Here is a 22,011-nt window from a genome sequence, read left to right as displayed (position 1 = left end):
TGTAAGAGCACCCAGTCCATTGTGGGTGGCACCACCCGCTGGGCTGGTGGTCCTTGCTTCTAAAGAAAGCGGGCTGAGAAGCCGTGAGGAACAAGCCAGTAAGCAGCACATCTCCATGTCCTCTGCATCAGTTCCTGCCCCCAGGTTCCTGGTCTGCCCAAACTCCTGTGCTTTCTCCAGTGATGTGGACACATGAGCCAAATAAACCTTTTCCTCCCCAAGTTGCTTTGGTCATGGTGTCCATCACAGCAACAGTGACTCTAAGTCACATCTGTCACAGCAATACCCCACAGCCCAGTACCAATTTCTGCCTTACGTATGGTTTCTATGCCTGGGGCAAAACACCAGGACCAAAAGCAACTTTGGGAGGAAAGTGTTTATTCCAGCTTTACCACTCTCAGGTTTCTCTCCATCATTAAAGGGCGCCAAGGCAGGAGCTTGAAGCAGATGCTAGTGTAGGGACTACAGAGGAATGCTGCCTGTAAAGGCTCTAGCCGGCCTTGCCCTTCGCCCATTTCATCTTCTTTGCTAGATGACATTCTTAACGCTGACCACCAAGGTCTGTTCCCCTATTTGGCTACTTCCTTCTTCTGAGGCTGACTACCAAAGCCCAGCTATCAAAATATTTAGGTGGAAGCTCTGCCACGCTCCCCTCTAAGCCCCACCCCTCAGAAAGCTTGCCAAGGGGCAGCGCCTCCCCTGGGATGCTCAAGACCACACCTCTACGGTATTTAAGACCCAGGACCTGCCATATGATTCCTCCCGTTTCCAAGGGTCACCCGGGAATGTTTTTGCTTTGCTTTGCTTTGCTCTGTTTATTAGACCTGATTTTTAACTCATCTGGATTTGGTTGGTTGCATTGGCAGAGAAACCCCCAAACCAGGGATTTTCAAAATCCTTATCATAAAGTGCCTGAAGTCCAGCAATCAGAAGCCCCTTTTCTCTCACCTAATTAACCTGTCCAACAAAATCAAACACCTCATCCTAACACAGGGGTTTCCCCTTTTACCTTTATAATCTGTCATTTTCCTATGGGCCATGTCTGTCTCCTCTCTATCCAGAGGCAGTCAGTCCTTTGTCCCTCCCAGGCAAACACCCCTCTCCTCTTCTCCCTCATTCTCTAGCTCTTATCTTCCTCCTCTTTGTCCCTCTGGGGCAAATAAATCTCCTTTGTGCTAAGAACCTGGTCTTGGGATGTCTCATACCCATCCCAGTCCTTTGACTGCTGACTGCCTTGTTCATCCTGCCTTCTTATATAGCCAGGGCCCAAGACCACCAGGGATAACACTGTCCACAGTGAGCTGGGGTCTTCCACATCAATCAAAAATATACACCACAGGCTTGCCCATAAGCCGATCTGGTAGGAGCATTTTCTCAGTTAAGGTTCCCTCTTCTAAATGACTCTAGCTTTTGTCAAGTTGACGTAAAACTGGCTCGCACGATTGGCCTGCATCTTCAGGCCTGATCCCGTGACCCGAATCAGGCCCTGCCTCCCCGTAGCTCTCCCTGAAGCAGTTAAGAAGCAATTTGTGCTGTGACTTGACAGCTCTCAATTTATAGTATGTGTCCTTCATGTTCCCTGTCACATGTGCTGTGCTGAACTAAATCGGGCGATGTGAAACTTCCTGCCACCTCTAAAAAAACGATTAGAATTATAAAATGTCAGACCGTTCCTTTGTTCTGGAGATCAGTCTGAGAAATCTCAAGGAAGCCCTCTGCAGAGGCTCTTCTGGCCTCCCCCACACCATCCCTTTCGTAATGGCTTATTCTACCTCTCATATATGTACATATGTGTGTGCATGCGTCATGTGCATACACACACCAAGCACTCTTAGCCTTACTCTTAGTGAAGCTCTTCCCCGATATTAAAGGAAAAGTCTCCCCTTCCCTCTAAGGCCCCATCACGTCCCATGTATTGTTCTTGTCTAATGTTTTCTCTTCCGTCTTGGGGCCCCCTCATGGCCTTGAGGCTCTTTTACTTTAATAAACTTCATTACTGAAGGGAAATATGTGTCTGCTTCCTCTGTGAACTGACAGCTGCTATTATCTTTTGTTATATTTAGCAAATGGTAACTCATATTTGGCTCAAAAATAAATTTTCTTATTCCCTTTTAGATCAGACCTGAGTTTTTGAAGGGGTGTGGTCGGTTGGCAATTGGAATTAACCAAACTAGCTTTATTATAAAATACTCAGCTTTACTAAAAGGAGGAAAAGGGAAAAAACTTACAGAGCCAGAGTTCCAGCGAAGCGCAAGAAACAAAGAGAGCGAAAACAAATGCACACGGATGTTTTAAAGGTATTTGCCCCCCCCCCCAGGGGACATGCCCCTCAAACAAGGGAATTGGTTAGCTCCCCCATCAAGTTTTTTGTAGACAGTTCCTTATTAATTAATTAACCAGGTATCTTAGTTACTTTCCTGTTATAATAAAGCGGCCTGAAAAAAGCAGTGTAAGGGAGAACGGCCTATTTGAGCTCACAGTTCCAGACACAGCCTGCCATAGCAGAGATGTCATGGCAGCTGCCTTTGGGAAAGGTCATGTGACTGTAGTCCAGACACAAAGGCAGCATGCCTTATACTCAGCTTGTTCTCTCTTTTTAATATGGTCCAGGATCCCCTTCTGAAGAAATGGTCCTGTCCTTGTTTAAGATGAGTCTTCCCATATCAATTAATGTATCAAAATAGTCTCCCACAGCGGGCTGAAAGACTGTAAAATCTAGAGGGTATGGAAGATACCAAGGCAGCAGGGTTTTCCAGACATAGCAGGACTGACCCACATATGAACTCACAGAGACTGTGGCAGCATGCACAGGTCACAGAGCTGAGAGGATGAAGTTGCCTACCCTATCCCTCACCAAGAGGCTATCTTCAATGGACAACCACTTGCAAACAAACAAAATCCTAGCTTTCTCCAGTAAAATCTCAATGGATGTCTAAACCTCACTTAGGAATAGGCCCCATGCCTAATCCTAGACAGTCAGCACAAAATGAACTCAGTGGTATTTCTGGAGATTTTTTTTTCTCATATTGCTTTGTTTGAACTTTAAAAGAACAAAACCAAAAACATACAGATCTTTCATTTCTATAGTCTTTTGCTTATATATTTTCTGATTTTGTGTTTTCATGTGTGTGTGTATCTCTGTATATGTGTTTCTCATGCTTTTTCTTTCTTTTCTTCTTTCTTTCTTCCTTCCTTTTTATTCTGGTTGATTTTTTATTTGCTTATTTGTTTTCTGAAGAGAGAGAGAAGGCATTGAGTTGGATGGATGGGGAGGCAGGGAGGATCTGGAAGATGAAGGAAGGAAAACCATGTTTAGAATATATTTTATGGAAAAGGTTATTTTCAATTTAAAGAAAAAAGATAATCCCTCATAGGAATGCCCAGAAGCTTGCCTCCTAGGCGATTCTAAATTCTGTTAAAGTGGACAATTAACACAATCTCGCCCAATAAGCTTCCAGGAGATTTGTATTTTGAAAGTTAACTGAGGTGAAAACTCTTTAAGGAAGGCCTTGATCCTTGAGCATCCTCAGGTTCTGGTGCAACCAAGAGGCATTCTGGAGATTCTGGTGCAGATGACTGTGGATCCCGATTCTGGACCAGATTGTGGACCTGGTGGTCCGTTCAGTTCAGTCCTCCTAGTGTGACTCTCGGCTCTAGGGATCGAACATGCTCACTGTCATCTTTAATCAGAACAGTTGTGGTCAATCCCCGACATGACCCTCTCAGAGGGACCTGTTAACACTCCCTCCTGGGAAAAAAGGGACCTTCATGTTCCTCTTCCCTGAAGTTATGCAAGAGGTAACCCACAGAGGGCGCTCTCTGCCCTCAGGCTCTTCCACAGGGTAGCCCCTATAAATCGCCCAAGGAAGTCTCTAGTCGTGCAATTTTTCTGGAGTCATCCAGGATGCTGGAGGGACTCTTAGTGACGCAGCTGCCTTTAGATCAGATCTGGGGAGTAGGACTTTGCGGGGGTACAACTTTATTAAACTGGCTTACACTGCAATAAACTCAATGGCTCACCAAGATGAATCTGCACAGAGTACTTTATTCTGGAGAAGGATGTGACCTACCCAAAGTTATCGGAGGTTGGCAAAGCTCAGACTTTAACTGGAGTTCTTTCTAGATGGAGTACCAGGGCAGAGTCCTAGAGACAGAGGCAGTAGTCTCTAGTGCAAAAATCAAGGGGATCCCAAAACCTTCTGCAGTCAAGGTTAAGTAATATTTAATGCAATTTTAAAAAATCATCCAACTGCTGAGAATGGCGGTTCATACCTATAAACCAAACCTTTGGACAGTTTACAGGCTGCTAATAGCCCAAGGGCAGGGAGCTCCTTCCCTCGGTTACCTCTGGTCTAACTTCAGGGAAGAGGATGATGAGGGCCCCTTTCTCCCGAGGAGGGAGTGTTAACAGGTCCCTCTGAGGGGTTCATGTGGGGGATTGACCACAACCGTTCCGATGTAAGATGGCATTGGGCATGTCGGATCTCGACAGCTGAGATATACAACAGAAGGACTAAACCCGAAGAACCCACTGGATTCCACAATATTCTGATTCCGTGGTGGAGAAAGGATGACCATAAACTCCAGGCTAGCTTAGGCCATCTCGAGAGAATCTCAGAAAGCCAAGCGCTGGGGATGTATTTAGGGGCACAGAACTTGTCTATTGTGTGCAGTTCCCAGAGCTGGAGACAAATAAGCAGAGTACAACTTCTGAGAGCCACATACTCTTCTTAATGCCATCGTTTTAGAGCCAAGGCCACACTTAGAGTGAGTCTAGGCAGAAGAGAAAGGCCCGTGAGTGACGAATGAGACCAGGAATGGGAAAGGAGCCCTCAGCCCCAAAGTCTGGCTGAAGCCTCTCCCCAGCTTGAAGCAAGAATTCCAGCACATTTGCTGTGAAGATTGCAAAGAGATAAAAATCCCCTATTTATTATTATATAATAATAATGTTAAATATATATATATAATAATAATGTTAAAGTAGTAATGAGCCAGGCTTAAGGCCTGAATGTATCTGGCCATGGTAGGGCCTCACTTCTCTCTCTAGCATTTTCTGGGAGACTTTGTTTACAGAGAAGATTGCATAACTTCCTGCACTTTGGTGGTCTAGAGTTTTACTGTATCAACTGTAAACCTGTTAGGTGTTTGCCGAAGTATTGAAGATATTGACTTCTAAATTTGCCAGAATCCTGACTAGCGTAGCAACTAGGCGCAGCTCTCTCCGAGAAGCTCACACCCAAGCTTCTCCGGGTCTTAAATCCATCTCTTATCCCCTTTAATGAGCCCCAACTCCACTCTATACTGGCTCGTCCTGAAATTCTTCTCTTCGTTGAAGTCAAGAGTACACACCCTTTTGTGTCCCTCAGGGCGGTTCCTGTGAGGCTGGAGCCCTCTCCAGTACCAACAGCCTTCCCCAGACAGCGCTGGGCGCTGTCTGAAGACCGGGAGGTTACTCCTCGGCTAGGCTGCACCCTTGGGAACCTTGCAGGAGTTGTGTAGATGCAGTAGATGCAGGATCTCACAGGGTACCACATGGATAAAGGAATGTTGTAGACATATTCCGTTATCGTACCCCGGAATGTTTAGTGAGGTTCCACATCGTCTCCACATAAACACGTGGTGGGGGGGGGGGGAGGACAGAACAAGCAGCTCTACCGTCCCTTTCAGCTTTCCTTCTGGAACACGATTATCCCATTGGCTAGATCCTCCCCTTGGAGTCTCAGCCTCCTTCCTACAATGGTCCTAGGCCTCTCCATCAGCCCAAGGTCTTTCCCACACCGCATATACTCTGGCATAACCACCCACCCACCTCTAGGGCCAACTTTTTCCAGACCTTTCTTCCATATCACTTTGTCTAAACGTACAGCGCGATCCTACTGGAGACAGTTTCAATGGTATGAGCATTCGTCACCTGCTCACGTGCTGAGAGCCATGGGCACCTTAGTTTAGGTCCTTGACCTCGGCTCGTCAGCTCAGCATCACCTGGGACCTCTTTCTCAGAAAGGAGCTGCAGGAACAGGATGGACCTAGGAAGTCACTGATGAAAACCGGGTCCTTTAGCTCGATTTTCTCAACATTGGCGAACACAGCTTGAAAAGGTCCTGGGTAATTCTGTTACACAGGTAGGGTTGGAGACCACTGCTTTATTATTTTTAATTAGTAACTATTTTATTTTTTATTAAAATATATTTAAATACAATCTTTTCTCATTTTACATAATTATCCCCGTTTCCCACTTCCTTCCCTCCTCCCACTTTCTCTACCTTCCCTCCTCCCCATCCACTCCTCAGAAAGGGTAAGGCTTCCCATGGGGGGGTCAACAAAGTCTGACACTTCACTTCGTGGCAAGACCAAGGCCCTCCCCCCTATATCTAGGCCGAGCAAGGTATCCCTCCAAAAAGAATGAGCTCCTAGATACCAGTTCAAAGACAAGGGCTAGGGATAAATCCTGGTCCTACCGCCAGTGGCCCCACAGATTGTCCAAGCCTCACAACTGTCCCCTATATTCAGAGGGCCTAGTTTGGTCCTATGCAGGTTTATCTGCTATCAGTTTCTGAACTGATCAGTGAGCTCCCCCAACACAGGTCAGCTGTTTCTGTGGGTATCACCATCACAGTGGGAAGGCAAACTTGTACAGCCACTTTGGAAATCAGTATGGCAGTTTCTCAGAAAATTGTGACTCACTCTGTCACAGGACCCAACAATAGCACTCTCAGGCATATACCCAAAGGATGCACACTCATACCACAAGGACATGTGCTCAGCTGTGTTCATAGCAGCATTATTCATCAGAGCCAGAACCTGGAAACAACCTAGACGCCCCTCAACTGAAGAATGGGTAAAGAAAATGTGGTGCATTTACACAAGGGAGAACTACTCAGCGGCGAAAAACAATGACATCTTGAAATTTGCGTGCAAATGGATGGAGCTAGAAAAAAACATCCTGAGTGAGGTAACTCAGACCCAGATAGACAAACATGGCATGTACTCACTCATAAATGGATATTAGACATAAAGCAAAGAATAACCAGCCTACAGTCCACAATTACAGAGAAGCTACGTAAGAAGGAGCATTCCATTCCCTCATGTTCTCCACCCCCCCTCCACCCTCCCTTCTCCCCCTCTCTCGTAATTTTCTCAGGAGGCCTGGTCTGTTTCCCCTTCCCAGCCGGATCCAGCAACTGATGGAAGCAGATACAGAGATCTGCAACAAAGCACTGGGCTGAGCTACCTGAGACCAGCCCAAGAGCACTAAGGGGTGAAGACCACTACTTTAATCCCTAGACAGGTAGATGGGGCCCTAGGGGGTGGGATAAAAGCCTAGCCAGAGGTGGGGCACCGTACTCTTTATCCCAGCTTGCTCCAAGTGTAACGTTTCCTTAGTATCCCTTGCTACAAACCAGGAAGCGCTGTGCAACTGTAACAAATGCGCTTCTCACAACCTTCGTAAATAATTGGAAGACAAAGGAAATGAACCTGCCCCAACCCCGATAAAGGCCGCGTAGACAACAGACTGTAATCTAGAGGTAAGATAAGGAAATCCTTGGGCTAAGAGGAAGGGATGGCTCTGGTGGCACAGAAGACTGAGGTGCTGAGGTGGAGAAGGGAAATAGCAAAGCGTCAACATTAGCAAAGCACGACTGGCAAGCTTACTTAGGAAATAAACACTAGCTTGCACCAGAGTAAGAAAACAGAGTACTAATGCCTCCAATCTGAGACCACAGAGCTGTAAAGGGACGACTGCTTTTCTAAGCCTGCTGTGTGTTCCTCCTCCTTCTGGAAAAGAGCACAGGCAGCCAGTTCTGCTTGCTAAATATAAAACTGCTGTAACTAGAAACCTACACATTTCCGCGTCTGTAAAACTTGCTTAGCGCTGAGAATAGCCTCCCTTGGGTGGGATAAAAAGATCTAAATGCCACATAGACAAGATTATGGCAATGCCTAATCCTATATATATTTTATAAAATATTTCTGGTTGGGCTGGGCCCCTTTAACAATAGGGAGAGGCTACCACTGTGTGCTAATTAAAGAGCTGGGATATCTCTGAGCCCTGAGAATTGTCTCCCCCGGAACAAACGGAGACCCCAGCAAGATTTCCTCCATGTCAGCCCTTCTTGCCGCTGCTCCCCAGTCTCAGAAAATGAAATGAGAGCTCCCTGACAGTGTGTTTGGAACTTCCTCTGAATGGCTCGCCGACTCCCAGAATGTCTGACTTCTACCCTATACTCTCTTGGAGAAAAAGACAAACTCACCAGGGGATCTGCAGGATTAGGTTAAGGTGTCAGGACTGGACCCAAGTCCCAGTACAGCCCACCTCACAGAGGTGGAGAATACTGGCCACATACTATAGGGAGTGTTCTTTGGAAAGACAACTGGTTGGGGAAGGGCTTTCACGATACTGCCCACCAAAGAGGCATTAGACCATTAGGAGGCTTTCTTAGGAAGGTCACTGCCGTGTGACATACTTTTTCCAGGGGGATACTGAAAGGGACTGGTATCTGCTTAGGACAGCCCAAGACCAAGTTCTCAGCACAAAGATTTACTTGCTCCAGAGGGACAGAGTGAAGGGACAGGATATAGAGGACAAGGGAGAAGGGGAAGGGAACGAGGGAAGTGGGGCAGGGGTGTTTGTCCCAGAGGGATAAAGGTCTGCCCTTGGATAGATAGGAAACAGACATGGCCCAAGGAAAATGGTGGTTGATCAATGTAAAAGGGGGAACCCTGTGTTAGGATGAGATGTTTAATTTTTTAATTAGACATGTTAATTAGGGCAGCCAAAATGGGGGTGTTGTTTGCCAGACTTCAACACTCTGATAGCTAGACCTTGGTAGTCAGCCTCAGGAGGAGGAAGTAGCCAGAGAATAGACCTGGTGGCTAGCTTTAGGAATGTAACCTAACGGTTTTTAGCAAACAGAGGGGATTGGAGAGAAGGGTAAGGCCTGACAGAGCCCTGTCTGCTATGCTCCGGCTGGGAGTCCCTTCAGATACTGATAAACATCTCTCTATCCCGGTAGAGAAGTGGTGGCAGAGCAAGGTCACCTGTCTTGGCTACTTTTCCATTACCGTGACACAACGCTACCACAAGAGCAACTTAGGAAAGAAAGCATTTAATTTGGGGGTCACAGTTACACAGGTTAGACTCCACAACCATCACATGTGAGATCATGCATGACGGCAGGCAGGCAGGCAGGCATGGTGCAGGAGACTAGCTGAGTGTTCAAGTACAAGGCAGAGAGAATGGCACCGCCTTTGAAACTTCAAAGCACACCTGAGCAGACACGCCTCCTCCAACAAGGCCACACCTCCTAATTTTTCCCACAGTTCCATCAACTGGGGCCCAAGTGTTCAAATCTATGAACCTGTAGGGGCCACTCCCCGGTGAACAATGAGTTTCGTGGGAATGTGGGGGAGGGGTTACTTAGAGAAGCACAAACGATTCAAAGACAGGGGCATCACCGGAGGCCACCCCGGCGTGAGTGACAGCTCACAAAAGCTGGAACCCTGGAGCACTGTACACAGGCTGCAAGCACAACAGGTTGCTGAGTGTTCTTGCCAGGCGGCTCAGTTGGTCTGAGCCACCTCCGGGCAGTTCAGCGGGTCCCTGCTTCTTCCCTGCAGCTGGGCTTGTCTAAGAGCAACTCTGCTTACTCTGGGGAGGGATGGGCAGCAAAACTAATCAGTTTCGGGAGTTTCAACCTGTGGGTAGCGACCCCTGTACTCTTTCGTGGGGCCACCCTAAGACTGTTGGAAAACACAGATACTTACATTACAGTTCATAACAGTAGCAAAATTACAGTTGTGAAGAAGCAAAGGAAATAACTTTACAGTTGGGGGTCGCCACAACATGAGGACTATGCGTTAGGAAGGCTGAGACCACTGCCTCGAACATCCTGCTGTTTCACCTCCCAGTGAGCGCCCTGTCTTAAGAATTCTTGAATCCCTCCGAAATGGAAGGGTTCAATCTCAGAAGAAACTGATACCCAACAGTCAGGAACCTCCCAACGCAGTCCCTCTTCCTTGCTGAGGAACTTCATAAATCCTGCCCAGAACAAGATGGTTCTGGTCCACCTGGTTGTTGATCCCCCGTGTACCACCATAGAATTTCTCTGAGCTGTGGCACCATGCAGGGCTTCCATGATTTGCCAAAGACTAGAGATGTGAACCACACTAGGCCCTGAATGTAAACGCGTACTGGGCTCTTTCTGCTGGAGAGTTTCCCCTCTTAAAACTCCTTAGCTCCATGCATGCTGCCTCTGCTTCTGCCCCACCGAGCCTGGATTCTCATGCTGGTTCTGCAACAGCCTGATACCGTCATTTTCTGAGTTGCTTTTGATATCTGGTTTTTATGGTTTTATGTTGAATGTTCTCCTGTTACAGGTACTTATGAGGTTAAAAGGAGGGCAAAGGGGAAATTTTGAGTTTTTCAGGTTCACTGAGCATCTGCAGACACACAGAATTGATTATAGTTATAGGTTTTCAAGTAGTTAGTCACCCCAAATCCAGTCAGGGCATGTCTAGACATTGATAAAAACAGATACCTCTGTCAGTTTGATCCTGTTTGATCATGAATACAAGCTTCCTTGCACCTACAATCTTATTAATTTACAGATATCAGAGGGTAGCCCTCTAAAACATTTTTTTTATAGTTTACTCAAAGAACAATGCTGTCTATCTCATGAGAGTCCCCATCAGGCCCAGCAGAGAAGACACAGTTGGACAGCTCTACACAGAATAAAAGGAAGACAGATGCTTTAGATCCATATAGCTGCCACTAGACTCAACAGTGAGTTTGCTATCCATTATAAACCACAGGACTTGGTTTTATTTTAAAAATGCCTTTAGGGCATAGATGATGTTGGTTAGTTGCCGAATGCTGTTTAAGATTGCTGAAAACCTGCTCTGGAAATGGGGTCTGACCTGGAAATGGGATCTGACCTGGAAATGGGATCTGACCCGCCCACTTTATATCCAAACAGTTTTTGTCTCAGTTTCCTTACAGGTAATATTAGGCGGGCTAATGCAAGCTGTAATACTTCCTACCGTACCACAGAAAAAGTAAAATGCGTCAAAAGATATAACTATAAGGTTATATCTTTAATAAAAGTAATTAAAATAGTTTAGATAAAAGTGAATCATATATAGATACAATATATAAGCTTTGTCCTAAAAGTAAAAATTTAACAATGGACGAAACCATGACAACGTAAAGCCAAGTTATAAAAGGTCTGAATATATAATTATATAAGTAATATAGAGTTTATGAGGAATGGGACTTGATGTGTTTACTGATTGAGATTTTTAACGTTCCTAAGGTTATAACGATCTATTCATGACAGCAAAAACTTATTTAAAGGGTGTGTCTAATCTCTTCCGTCTTTGTTAAACTTTGTTAAACTTTATGGTTTGGGAAAACCAAGTCACGATAGCTATAGTAATGACTCATTGCACACAGCTTCATTCTTATGAATGTCTACTGATGAAAATCAATCTGGCCCTCTCTATAATCTGAATTATATCCTTTATGATGAAAATGAGCTTGCTTGATATAAAAGATAATGTCAGATGTTGACATTCCAGGAAGTCTCACTTTAGAAATGATGATTCCAAAATAAAAGAAAATGCCAGTTTTGGGGGAAGCAAATGCTAGAAAGGAATAAAGTCACTTTTTGGATTCTGAATATAATGGAAAATGAAAATCACCTTAAGAGTTTCTGAAATGGGGCTGGAGAGATGGCTCAGCGGTTAAGAGCATTGCCTGCTCTTCCAAAGGTCCTGAGTTCAATTCTCAGCAACCATATGGTGGCTCACAACCATCTGTAATGAGGTCTGGTGTCCTCTTCTGGCCTGCAGGCAGACACACAGACAGAATATTGTATACATAATAAATAAATAAATATTAAAAAAAGAGTTTCTGAAATGGTTTTTACTATGGAAATTAATAACATAAAATGTATATAATAAATAAAAACACATATTTGATGATCTAGGAAATGGTTTGAGATTTTATAGAGGCACACTATAAAAGAATCATCAAAATGAGGTTCCAAGTTTCTCTGCTTTGTATTTATGGCATGAAGTTTATTTTGGTACTAAAAAAAACTTCAATCCAAAATTTGTTATTTATTAAGGCTCAAAATCTTAACAAAGATAAATTATCCCAGTGGATAAAATCCTAATCTTCTGGGAGTTTCTGGTTTATTATTAATTTTTAAGAGAAAGGTAATTTAAATTTGGATTAACTAATCAGTCATCTTATAAGTGATGAAATGTTTTTTACTATGCCTACAACATGTTTGTAGCCATTCAAATATAAATGTAATTTATTTACAGAGACAAGGTTGGAGGCAGAGGCCAATGGACATATCACATTATACAGAGGCCAACGACATCTCCCATTATACAGGGGTCAATCAACATCTCCCATTATACAGAGGCCAATTGACATCTCCATTATACAGGGGCCAATATACATCTCTATTACACAGGGGCCAATCGACAGCTCCATTATACAGTCTGCTGTGTGTTGTGAAAATGTCAGGGCAGAGCTTTCCAAGCAGAGCAAGTTTGGAACTAAGCTTGAAGTTTGCTAATCGGAAATAGTATTTAAAATCAAGAGTATTTTAGCCAAAGGAAACTATAAGACCTGGTTATGGAGGATTGAATAGATTTACAGTATGTGAACCCTGTAAGAGTAGTCAGTTGGTATATTTGCATGGCAGGGCAGCTCCAGGCTCAAGTAGTACCCTCTGCTTTTGGATAGGACACAGACCACATCAGAGAAAGCTGCATGCCAGCCTCAATACAAGATAGGGACACATAGGGAAATAAGACTTTCCAGAGTCGTCTGCTCCTGTTGGTGGCTATGCAGCCTGGACCAGAGAAATCTCCTATCTGTAGGGAAGATGGATTGCTACTAGTGTCTCACATGATCGGCAAATTCTCTTGCACAGTGGAGCATCTTGGAGCCCATACCCCCACATCCCAAATATCTCAAGCAATGGAGAATCAAATAGCAATTTGCTTCCTGAACACATTGTGATGCTGTAAACAGGGGGACCTTGTGCCTAAGCCTACCGTCTTGCTAGCATGGGGCCATGCTGGTTAGCACATCTGTTAACTTGGCATTCAGTTCTCTTCTTAGCAAGGATAATCCCAGGACCGAGAGGTCAATACCTGATTTTATGAGGAGTCTCCAGAGCAATGTCAAATAAATGCAATGAAGATGCTCTGCCATAGAACCAGCCAGCACAGCAGGCTGAGCTCTGGACTCTCATTAAACACTAAATTGCAGACGTCTTCCCATGGATCCACCATGTCTGGGGAAAGACAGCAACCCCAGCTGAGGAAGAGGAAACCTGAACCAACCCCTTTGTCACAGGGGCAAAGGCAGGCTCATTAGCCCTCCTCCCCCTCAACCAGAAGCTGATTGGTCAATGTATGACAGAAATCTGAATAACTCCACAGCCCTGCTCCAGTGGCAAACCCAAAAGCTGATGGGTCTGTGCATGGTTTTTCAAGACAGGGTTTCTCTGTGTATCTTTGGTGGTCCTGGAACTCACTCTGTAGACCAGGCTGGCCTCAGACTGACAGAGATCCACCTGCCTCTGCCTCCTGAGTGCTGGGATTAAAGGTGTGCACCACCACGCTCGGCTCACATGGCAGAATCTTAAGGAATTCAATAGGGGCATTTGGAGGAGGTGGTTACAGTGCCTTCTGCTCCCCTTGGACTCACAGTACTGTTGGCCTTAATGTTTCCTATAGGCCTAGCCACCACGCCTCCAAGGTGTGAAGGTAGGAAGGATCATGTTAGCCCTGCTGTACCTGGGAATGATAATATTCTGGGAAAATTATCTACTTTCTTTAATGATTTATGCCTAGCTATACATCTCACCCGTCCCTGTAGATGGATGTTCTCTAAAAATGAAATAGAACAGGTTTCTTCTACACCATGTTCACCCTTTCTTTTTTTCCCCACTATGTATACACTATTCTGTCCGTGTGTATGCCCAACAGGCCAGAAGAGGGCGCCAGACCTCATTACAGATGGCTTGAGCCACCATGTAGTTGCTGGGAATTGAACTCCGGACCTTTGGAAGAGCAAGCAATGCTCTTAACCGCTGAGCCATCTCTCCAGCCTCACCCTTCCTTCTGAGTCTGATTTCCCCAATAACGTGTGATGACTTGGGCAGGAACTCAAAAACCTTGCTAACAATACCATGTAGTGTCCTAGGGAACAGGCATGAGAAAGATTGGTGTGAGTCATCGCTCCACGCACATTGCCACCACCATTTGGCAAATGTCTGACAAATGGCTGCTCAATGGGGCTTAGCAGTTGGTGAGTTTATTCTGTTTTCTGCCTGAAGCAAAGAACAAATTAGGCTTCCAGGAATAGGAATCTAATGACCTGCACAAGAGAGAGCTCAGAGACCGTGACGGGTGCCCATGCTACGGTTTCCATACAGAAGCAGTTAAATTAAAACCAGTTGGATGTGGAAGCAAGCACCTCAAAATACAGCACCAAAGAGAACTTCACTTCCAGGCCAGACAGGGGTACTCAGGGAGAGCTTGTCTCAAAAGCCAAAGGAGGAAAAGAAAAGGTGAACCGGGGGTGTGGGTTTGCCTAGTATGCCCAGCCCTTAGGTTCAGTCCGGAGCAGCCCAAAAATCAACAACATTGCACACAAGTAATAATTTTCAGGTACTTGGGCAAGTGCACCACACGATGGCGACAGAGGACAGTAGTGACCTTTGCAGTTTTCAAGTCATAGCCAGCAAACCTCTGGGATCCTCCAGGCCTAGCCAGCAGGGATGAAGTTCTCAGCAAACCACTGAGTGGCTTCTTAGGAGAAAAGGAAGACCTAGAGTCTTTGTAAGTAAAAATGCCTCTCTTTCTGTTTTCTTCAGTAGCCATAGTGGTACAGAATAGGGAGGGGGTTACAGGAAACTGTGCGTACAGGGAGGTGACAGGTGAATTTAAAGTCCCATGGCCACAGCAGTCCCAAAGTCTAACAGGACAAAAGTGACACTCAGAATCCATTATAGTTCAGCAGAGTCGCCAAGGAAGGTGAACTGAAGGAGGAACCTCGGTAAATGGAAACCATTTAGTTTCTATTACATTTAATTGTTTATTTGTGGGAGAGGGGAGCTTGAAGGTGCGTGGGAGTCTCTCCTACCTTGTGGGTCTTTGGAATCAAACTCAGGCTCGACAACAATCACCCTAACCTGCTGAGCCATCTCAGTAGCCCCGACTTAAAGTAAATAAGAAGTATGGGTGTAGAGGCCTTTCCTGAAATTGTACCTGACTCACTTCTGCAAACTGAGTTCAGATTAGGTACATTAAACTTTGTTCCAAGCTGGAGGCGTCCTGTCAAGACTGTAAATCTGAGCACAGTGTAATTCACACCTGTAATGCATGAGTCATGAGTCTGACCCAGGCCTAGCCTTCAGAGGGAGCTTTGAGGAGATAGCTCTGGCTATTTTCTTTCAGTCTTTCCTCCCTCTGTGCCTGAGATGGACCAGTGGGCAAAGGTGCTCGCTAAACACACTTGGTGACCTGTGCTTGGTTCCCAGAATCCACCTGAAGATAGAGAGAGAGAGAACAAACCCCACAATGTTGTCCATCCTCTGAACTCCACACAGTGCTGTGACACACCCTCTAATAATACAGAGTAAGACAAAGCAAAGACAATGACAGCTCCGTGGAAATGAAGTGGATCAGTGTGGGCTCAGGACCCCCAAGACCAAGTTCTGAGCCTAAAGATTTATTAGCTCCAGAGGGACAGAGGGCAGGGAATAAGAGACAAAGACAGGAGACAGAGGACAAGGGAGGGAACTAGGGAGAGAAGGAGGGGTATTTGTACCCGATGGGGAGACAAAGGATTGCCTCCGGTTAGAGAGGAGGCAGATGGGGCACATAAGCAAATGGTGGTTTATAAAGGTAAAATGGGAAACCCCGTGTTAGGGTGATGCAGTTCATTTTAACTGGGTGTGTTAATTAGGTGAGCCAAAGGGGTCTTTTGATTGCTGGACTTCAGTACTCTGATAGCTGGACCTTGGTAGTCAGCCTCAGGAGGAGGAAGTGGCCAAATAAGAAGATAGACCTTGATAGTCAGTTTTAGGAATGTAATCTAAGGGTTTTAACAAGGCAGAGGGAATGAGGGAAGGGCAAGGCCTGTAAGAGCCCTGTTTACCATTCTTGAGCTGGCTAGAGTCCTCTCAGGAAGCTCATTTAATTAGCATGCACTCAGTCCTGGGATTCAATTCCCCACACTGATGAATATTTTTTTAATGGGCACTTCATTAATATTATGCACATTGCACGCCTAGTCTGTACTAGCCCCTGAGAACAGTACAATACTTTCCCACTACTATGGAAATAGTATATTTTTATTTAGTTAGTTATTAGAGAATCTAGTGTAGCCTGGCTAGCTTTGACCTTGGTATGTAGTCTAGGATGGCCTTGAACTCCTGATCCTCTTGCTTCCACGTCCCACGTTCTGGCATTAAAGATCTGTGCCACTATACTGGGATTACGGTAGCCCTGGGGACAGAACATGGGGCATTGTGGGTACTGGGCAGACACTCCAGGCGTTCTACCAACTAAGCTACATTCTCGTTGCCCTTCTACCTCCCATTTGTTGTTGTTGTTTTCAAGACAGGGTTTCTCTGTGTAGCCCTGGCTGTCCTGGAACTCACTCTGTAGAGCAGGCTGGCCTCGAACTCAGAGATCCGCCTGCCTCTGCCTCCCGAGTGCTGGGGTTAAAGATGGCCACCACTGGCCATCTTTTATTTCGTTTTTAAAAACAGGGTCTCACGTAGCCCAAGCTGCTGTGCTCAGACTCACTGGGCAGGCAAAGGTGGCCTTAAACTCTGCTCCTCCTGCCTGTGCAGCTCAGGCGGTGGGGTGACAGGCCTGGCTCACCAAGCCAGGTGCAGCTTTCACTTAAAATGTTCTCTTGCCAACTTGAAAGGCGCATTGTGTCAGCTGACTGGAGAGGCTCACTTTAGATAGAGAAGGCCCCTAAAAATAGCCCTCTGTTCCAGCTCAACAGGTGATTGGCTCAGAGAGGGCAGGGAGGCCTCCAGGCTGCGTGAAGGGGAGAGAAAGGGGCAGTGTCATTCCCGGCGTCTCCTCAGCAATGGCTCTGCCTCTTAAGGTCCTGAGTCGGGGCCTGGCCAGTGCAGCCAAAGGAGACCATGGCGGGGCAGGAGGTGAGTGAACGAGGCCTGACTGTGACTTAGCAGCCTAAGCCATCTATTTTGTCCTCCTCTTTCCCCTCCCTCTCCTAGTCACCCTCCACCCATCCACCGGTCCAGGGGCACTGATCCACGGGCACCGGTCTTCCAGGCCTCTAGGCCCAGGGATAGCCTCTCTCTGTCCCTCTCCTTTGTCCCCGCAGCCAACACCTGGCGCATCCTGACCTTTGTGCTAGCACTGCCCAGTGTGGCGCTCTGCTCCCTCAACTGCTGGATGCACGCTGGCCACCATGAGCGCCCAGAGTTCATCCCTTACCACCACCTCCGCATCCGCACCAAGGTACAGCCGGAGCCTGAGGGAGGGCCGGCAGGGGAATGAGTCCCAGGGGAGGGATTGTAGCGATCTGTCTGCCTTCTCTCTACAGCCCTTCTCCTGGGGGGACGGCAACCACACGCTCTTCCACAACCCCCGTGTCAATCCTTTGCCCACCGGCTATGAGGACTCTTGAGGCAGACAGACTCTTTTGCGGTCTCCAAATTGACCTTCTGTGTTCCGGCTGCGAGGGCCCCTGAAGTTCCAGGGGACAGTCCCAAGGGCAATAAAGGTGTGGAACTTTTGTGTCCTCTGGCTCTTTGGGAACAGCACGGCAGAGGGGGTGGGGCAGACTCCAGAAGGGCAGTTGGTATCTGGGGTCAAGCTCTTCCGTACAAGGAAAATGTGAACAAGGAAAATGTGAAATCTCCTCCTCCATTTTCACTTTATTTAAAACAACATTTCATCCAAGCGATGCATTGCATGGTAAGCATATTCGCCTCACTCTGTGTTGTAAGTCTTGTCCATAGTGTGCTGTCCCTATACTTGCCCCTGCCCCTGGATCAGCACCCAAGTCTAATACATGGGCAAAAGCATTAAAAACTCCCAGCTCAGGAAGTGTGGCATCACACCTGGGAAGTTGCCCAGGCTAGCCCTGAGCCATAGAGTGCTTGTTCCCATGCCAGTCGATTCACAGGCAGAAACAAGACCAACTCCTCCTGGTAGAGATCCTGGGAAGGCAGATTCCTAGGACGGGAGCAGATGTGGGGTCTCACCGCTGTTATCGGCCTCACCGGCTGTCGCAGGAGCTACAGGCTTGCCATCCAGCATTTCTTTGTACCGGCGTTTGAAGAAGCCAAGCTATGAAATGTGGTGAGCCAGAAAAACCGGGTAAGAGGGCAGGGGAAAAAAGCTGAGAGGAAGTTGAAGATAAGAGAACTAAACTCCTAGCCATGTCCCAGAACATGCATGTGAACAGCTGTCCCGTGCTGAGATTGTGTGCCAAGCAGGTGTTAGAGACATAACTACAGGAGAAAAGCGCAGATTAACCGTCAGGCAGATTTACATGCATTTCTGTTTCACTTCAGCCAATCTGTGATGTAAGTCTTGTTGTTACTCCAAAAATGAGAAGCAAAAAAAAAAAAAAGAGGCCCCCAAATGAGAAGCAACTTAAACTGTAGTGACAGAGACGGAACATGTCCCCAGTCTGCCCTACAACCATGATCCGAGTGTTCACTATGGTGTCTCGTGCACGGCAGAGCTGGTGGTGCACACTGGGAGCGTTAGGAGAACAATTGGAAAACACCTCACCTTGTACAGCGCGGCTGTGATGAGAGCCAGCACCAGCAGGCCGCCCACCGAGCTGCCCACGATGAGGGAGATGGGCTCGTAGACCTCAAATTCTTCTACTACTGTCTCTACCTGATTTGAAGACCAAAGAGAGCTCTCTCTCCCTTTCTCTCCCTCCCTCCCTTCCTCCCTGTCTCCCTCCCTCCCTCCCTCTCTCTCTCTCTCTCTCTCTCTCTCTCTCTCTCTCACACACACACACACATATACATATATACACTAACACACACTCGCACACACTCATTGACATATACACTCGTGTGTGTGCGCACACACACACATGCACACACACGTACACACCAGGCTCCCAGTCTTTAATATTCCCCTTCGTTGCCCATGCCCTATTCCAAGCATTGAGTTACAGAAGCTCTTGTGCACTGAGTGCCTAAGGCCCCCACTCGTCCTCCCTCCAGGCTGGCAAGGCCCCCAGCCAGCACTGCAGACTGAGCATTAGGAGCCCTCTCGCCAGCCTGGCCACCGCCTGCCACACAGCCACTACCTGGGCTCTCAGAAACGCCTCCTGTCCTGGCAGCTGGGAATACACGGATGTGTCGAGTGTGATCTCAGCCACACTCAGGACCGCCACCTTTTTCTGCAATGTCTGCAAAGGAGAGGGTGGGGCAGAGCTGGGAGTTGGACCTGGGAGGAGCTCAGGGTTCAAGAACCACCCTGACCCAAGGGTGCTCCAGAGCCATCAGGCACGCATGGACTGGGGGAGGACCTCTGCTCCTGGCCACGCACCTGGCTGACCCAGCCGAAGCTGAGGTTGCCCTTCAGAATGAAGTCAAGCTCGTCCTGGATGCCCAAGGAGGGGATGTCACAGTGGAAGTGCAGGCAGTCAGCAATGGCACAGTCCTGGAGAAGTGGGGGGAATAAAGCCGAGGAGGGTCTTTATTAGAGAGGAAAAGAGGGACTGAAGCATGGGGTAGAGGATCTAACACCACAGACAGACCACATGGCTCTAAAACATCAGTACATCCCTGTGTCCCCCAGGGCATGGGCTTTTCTCACCAGCACAGAACGCCTTTGAATCTGGGTCAGAAAATCAGAATGCTGAGGGGGTTCCCTCTGGGATGCACAGGAGACACCCTGGGGGTGGGGTGGGGACATTTTTCTGATAAGAGCACGGTGTTGTTACAGAAAGTGATTCTGGGGATAGAGAAACTTCAGGCTGGTACCTGTGTTGAGGTCATCACAGCCACATCCCACACAGCCACACCGTTCAGTAGGATGGGGACCCAGAAGTGTACAGTGATGGCCAGCTTCCACGAACTCAAGTTATTCACCTGCAGGAAATGGAGACCTGATGTTAGCATGATCCCTAGAACACCCCCATTTATTTCTTACCCATAGTTCTCCACCCATCCCCACCCCCACCCGGAAGACCGACATGCAAAGCCTCTAGCTTCTCACATGATATCGATGTCTGGCCTCTTTCCTTCTCTCCCCGTCGAAAGAAGAAAAGTTGAAATGCTTTGTGGAATCTTCCTGCCTAGAGAAAATGGCACGTTGGTGAAAAACCGCTCTGACGCCTTCTCCACTTGAGCCGTAGCTTGCTGCAGAGTGCTGGGCCCAGCAGATGACGCAGGAAAATAACACCAGTCTCCACGTGCATTTACAGCCTCGGTGCCTATGCCACTCCTCTCCCTACAGTGTTCTTTGTCAGACACATGAAATTACCAGCTCTTCCCTTGGCGCCCCGGCTTCTGTATACCACCATGGATTTGTTCCAGCTCTTTCTTTGGCATGAAATGTTCTTAGTCGATTTCTAGGAATTTTCACTTTCAGACCCAACTTCTGCATGTCACTTGTAATGTTCAACGTTTCCCAGTGGAGAGAAAGCCTTTATATGCTTCCTCCAGCTGATAGAGTCTAGTAGACAGGGAGTAGCCTCAGGAACTACTAGAAGGTCTTCTGCCAGAATAAATAAGCCTATGGGGGATCTAGGAAGCGAAGGCCAGATTACTTGGAACAAATGGAGTAGGAGCCCGTCTCTGGCGGCAGTAATGAGTAGATACAGTCGTGTTGGGGCAAGTGAGCCCACGAGAAAAGGGAGGCCCAGGAGCTCAAGTCAAGAAGGCCCCTAGACGCTGACAGGGGTTCTGTCTACTGGCTCCTTGATTTTGTATTTCCGAGACAGGCCTCAAACTGTATCCCAGACCAGCCTTAGATTTGCAGTGATCTTCCTGCCCCTGCCTTCCAAAATGCAAGGATTACAGCTGCAAGCCAACACATCTGGCTTATCCATGGCTTTCAGTTACAAAAGAGAAAAGGGAGGGCACACAAGGAGCAGGAAGGAGGGAGAGAGAGGAATGGAGGCTATGTAAATACATTACTCATGTATGAAATTATCAAAAATAAAAATTTAAATGAAAAAATAAAGAACACATATTTACTTTTGAAAAAAAAAGTGTTATGGTATACCAATGCTGAGATAAATAAAAGCATCATCACACACAAAATTTTTTTCAAGATATTTGGATTGTGCTGCTGATTTCATTAGTTAAGTTATAATTCCCACCTTCTCAATGCTGGATGTCTCAGATTTCAATACCATAAAGCAGGCTGGGCACAATCCCAGCAAGTAGGAGTCAGAGGCAGATGGATCTCTGTGACTCTAAGGCGAACCTGATCTACATAGAGAGTTACAGAACAGTCAGGACCACATAGTGTGAGCCTGATTTTAAAAAGAAGAAGAAAGAGAGAAGGAAAAGGAGAAGAGGAAGAAGAGGAAGAAGAAGAAGAGAAAGAGGAAGGGACCAACACGCCTTTAATCCCAGTACTTGGGAGGCAGAGGCAGGTGGATCTCTGTGAGTCTGAGGCCAGCCTGATCTACAAGAGCTAGCTCCAGGACAGGTTCCAGAGCTACAGAGAAACACTGCCTCAAAAAGTCAAACCAAAACCCAAACAAAACAAAACAAAAAAACTATATAACTATTTCCAAACCCTACAATAACAGAAAACGCTTAAAATATCCCCAGTATATTTAACTGTACACTGTGCTGTAAGCGTTTTCCTAGGGATGAAAGAGAAAACTCATGCATGGACTCCATGCATGGGTCATGTCACTGGCAACGACACATTTGATCCTGATCCCCTCCAGTTCTCCTACACGCTCAACAGCCACGGCACCAAGTTCCTTGGTATTCTCTCAGG

The 22,011-nt window shown here is 46.9% G+C and overlaps 2 protein-coding genes across 2 annotated transcripts in view; one reads left to right on the top strand and one right to left on the bottom strand.

Annotated features, from left to right (window-relative positions):
* Window positions 1-17,112: 17,112 nt before the first annotated feature.
* Window positions 17,113-17,704, top strand: LOC119826874 (cytochrome c oxidase subunit 6A2, mitochondrial). Its single transcript, XM_038348422.1, has 3 exons — window positions 17,113-17,210; window positions 17,399-17,535; window positions 17,621-17,704. Exons 1-3 carry the CDS (start codon window positions 17,138-17,140, stop codon window positions 17,702-17,704), a joined length of 294 nt encoding a protein of 97 aa, XP_038204350.1. The 5' UTR covers window positions 17,113-17,137.
* Window positions 17,705-18,036: 332 nt separating this feature from the next.
* Window positions 18,037-22,011, bottom strand: part of Itgad (integrin subunit alpha D) — a 28,589-nt gene continuing 24,614 nt past the window's right edge. Inside the window, exons 24-30 of the mRNA XM_038335615.1 lie at window positions 20,269-20,347; window positions 20,034-20,141; window positions 19,867-19,944; window positions 19,597-19,710; window positions 19,355-19,456; window positions 18,820-18,930; window positions 18,037-18,369 (exon numbers count right to left, since the gene is read on the bottom strand). Of these exons, the coding sequence (XP_038191543.1) occupies window positions 18,256-18,369; window positions 18,820-18,930; window positions 19,355-19,456; window positions 19,597-19,710; window positions 19,867-19,944; window positions 20,034-20,141; window positions 20,269-20,347 (706 nt within the window). The 3' untranslated portion in view covers window positions 18,037-18,255. The remainder of the gene's footprint in view (window positions 18,370-18,819; window positions 18,931-19,354; window positions 19,457-19,596; window positions 19,711-19,866; window positions 19,945-20,033; window positions 20,142-20,268; window positions 20,348-22,011) is intronic.

The sequence above is a fragment of the Arvicola amphibius genome, chromosome 1, assembly GCF_903992535.2.
Source record: "Arvicola amphibius chromosome 1, mArvAmp1.2, whole genome shotgun sequence".
Lineage (NCBI taxonomy): Eukaryota > Metazoa > Chordata > Mammalia > Rodentia > Cricetidae > Arvicola > Arvicola amphibius.
The sequence above is the reverse complement of the archived record's forward strand: the minus strand, read 5'-3'. Positions and strand labels throughout refer to the sequence as shown.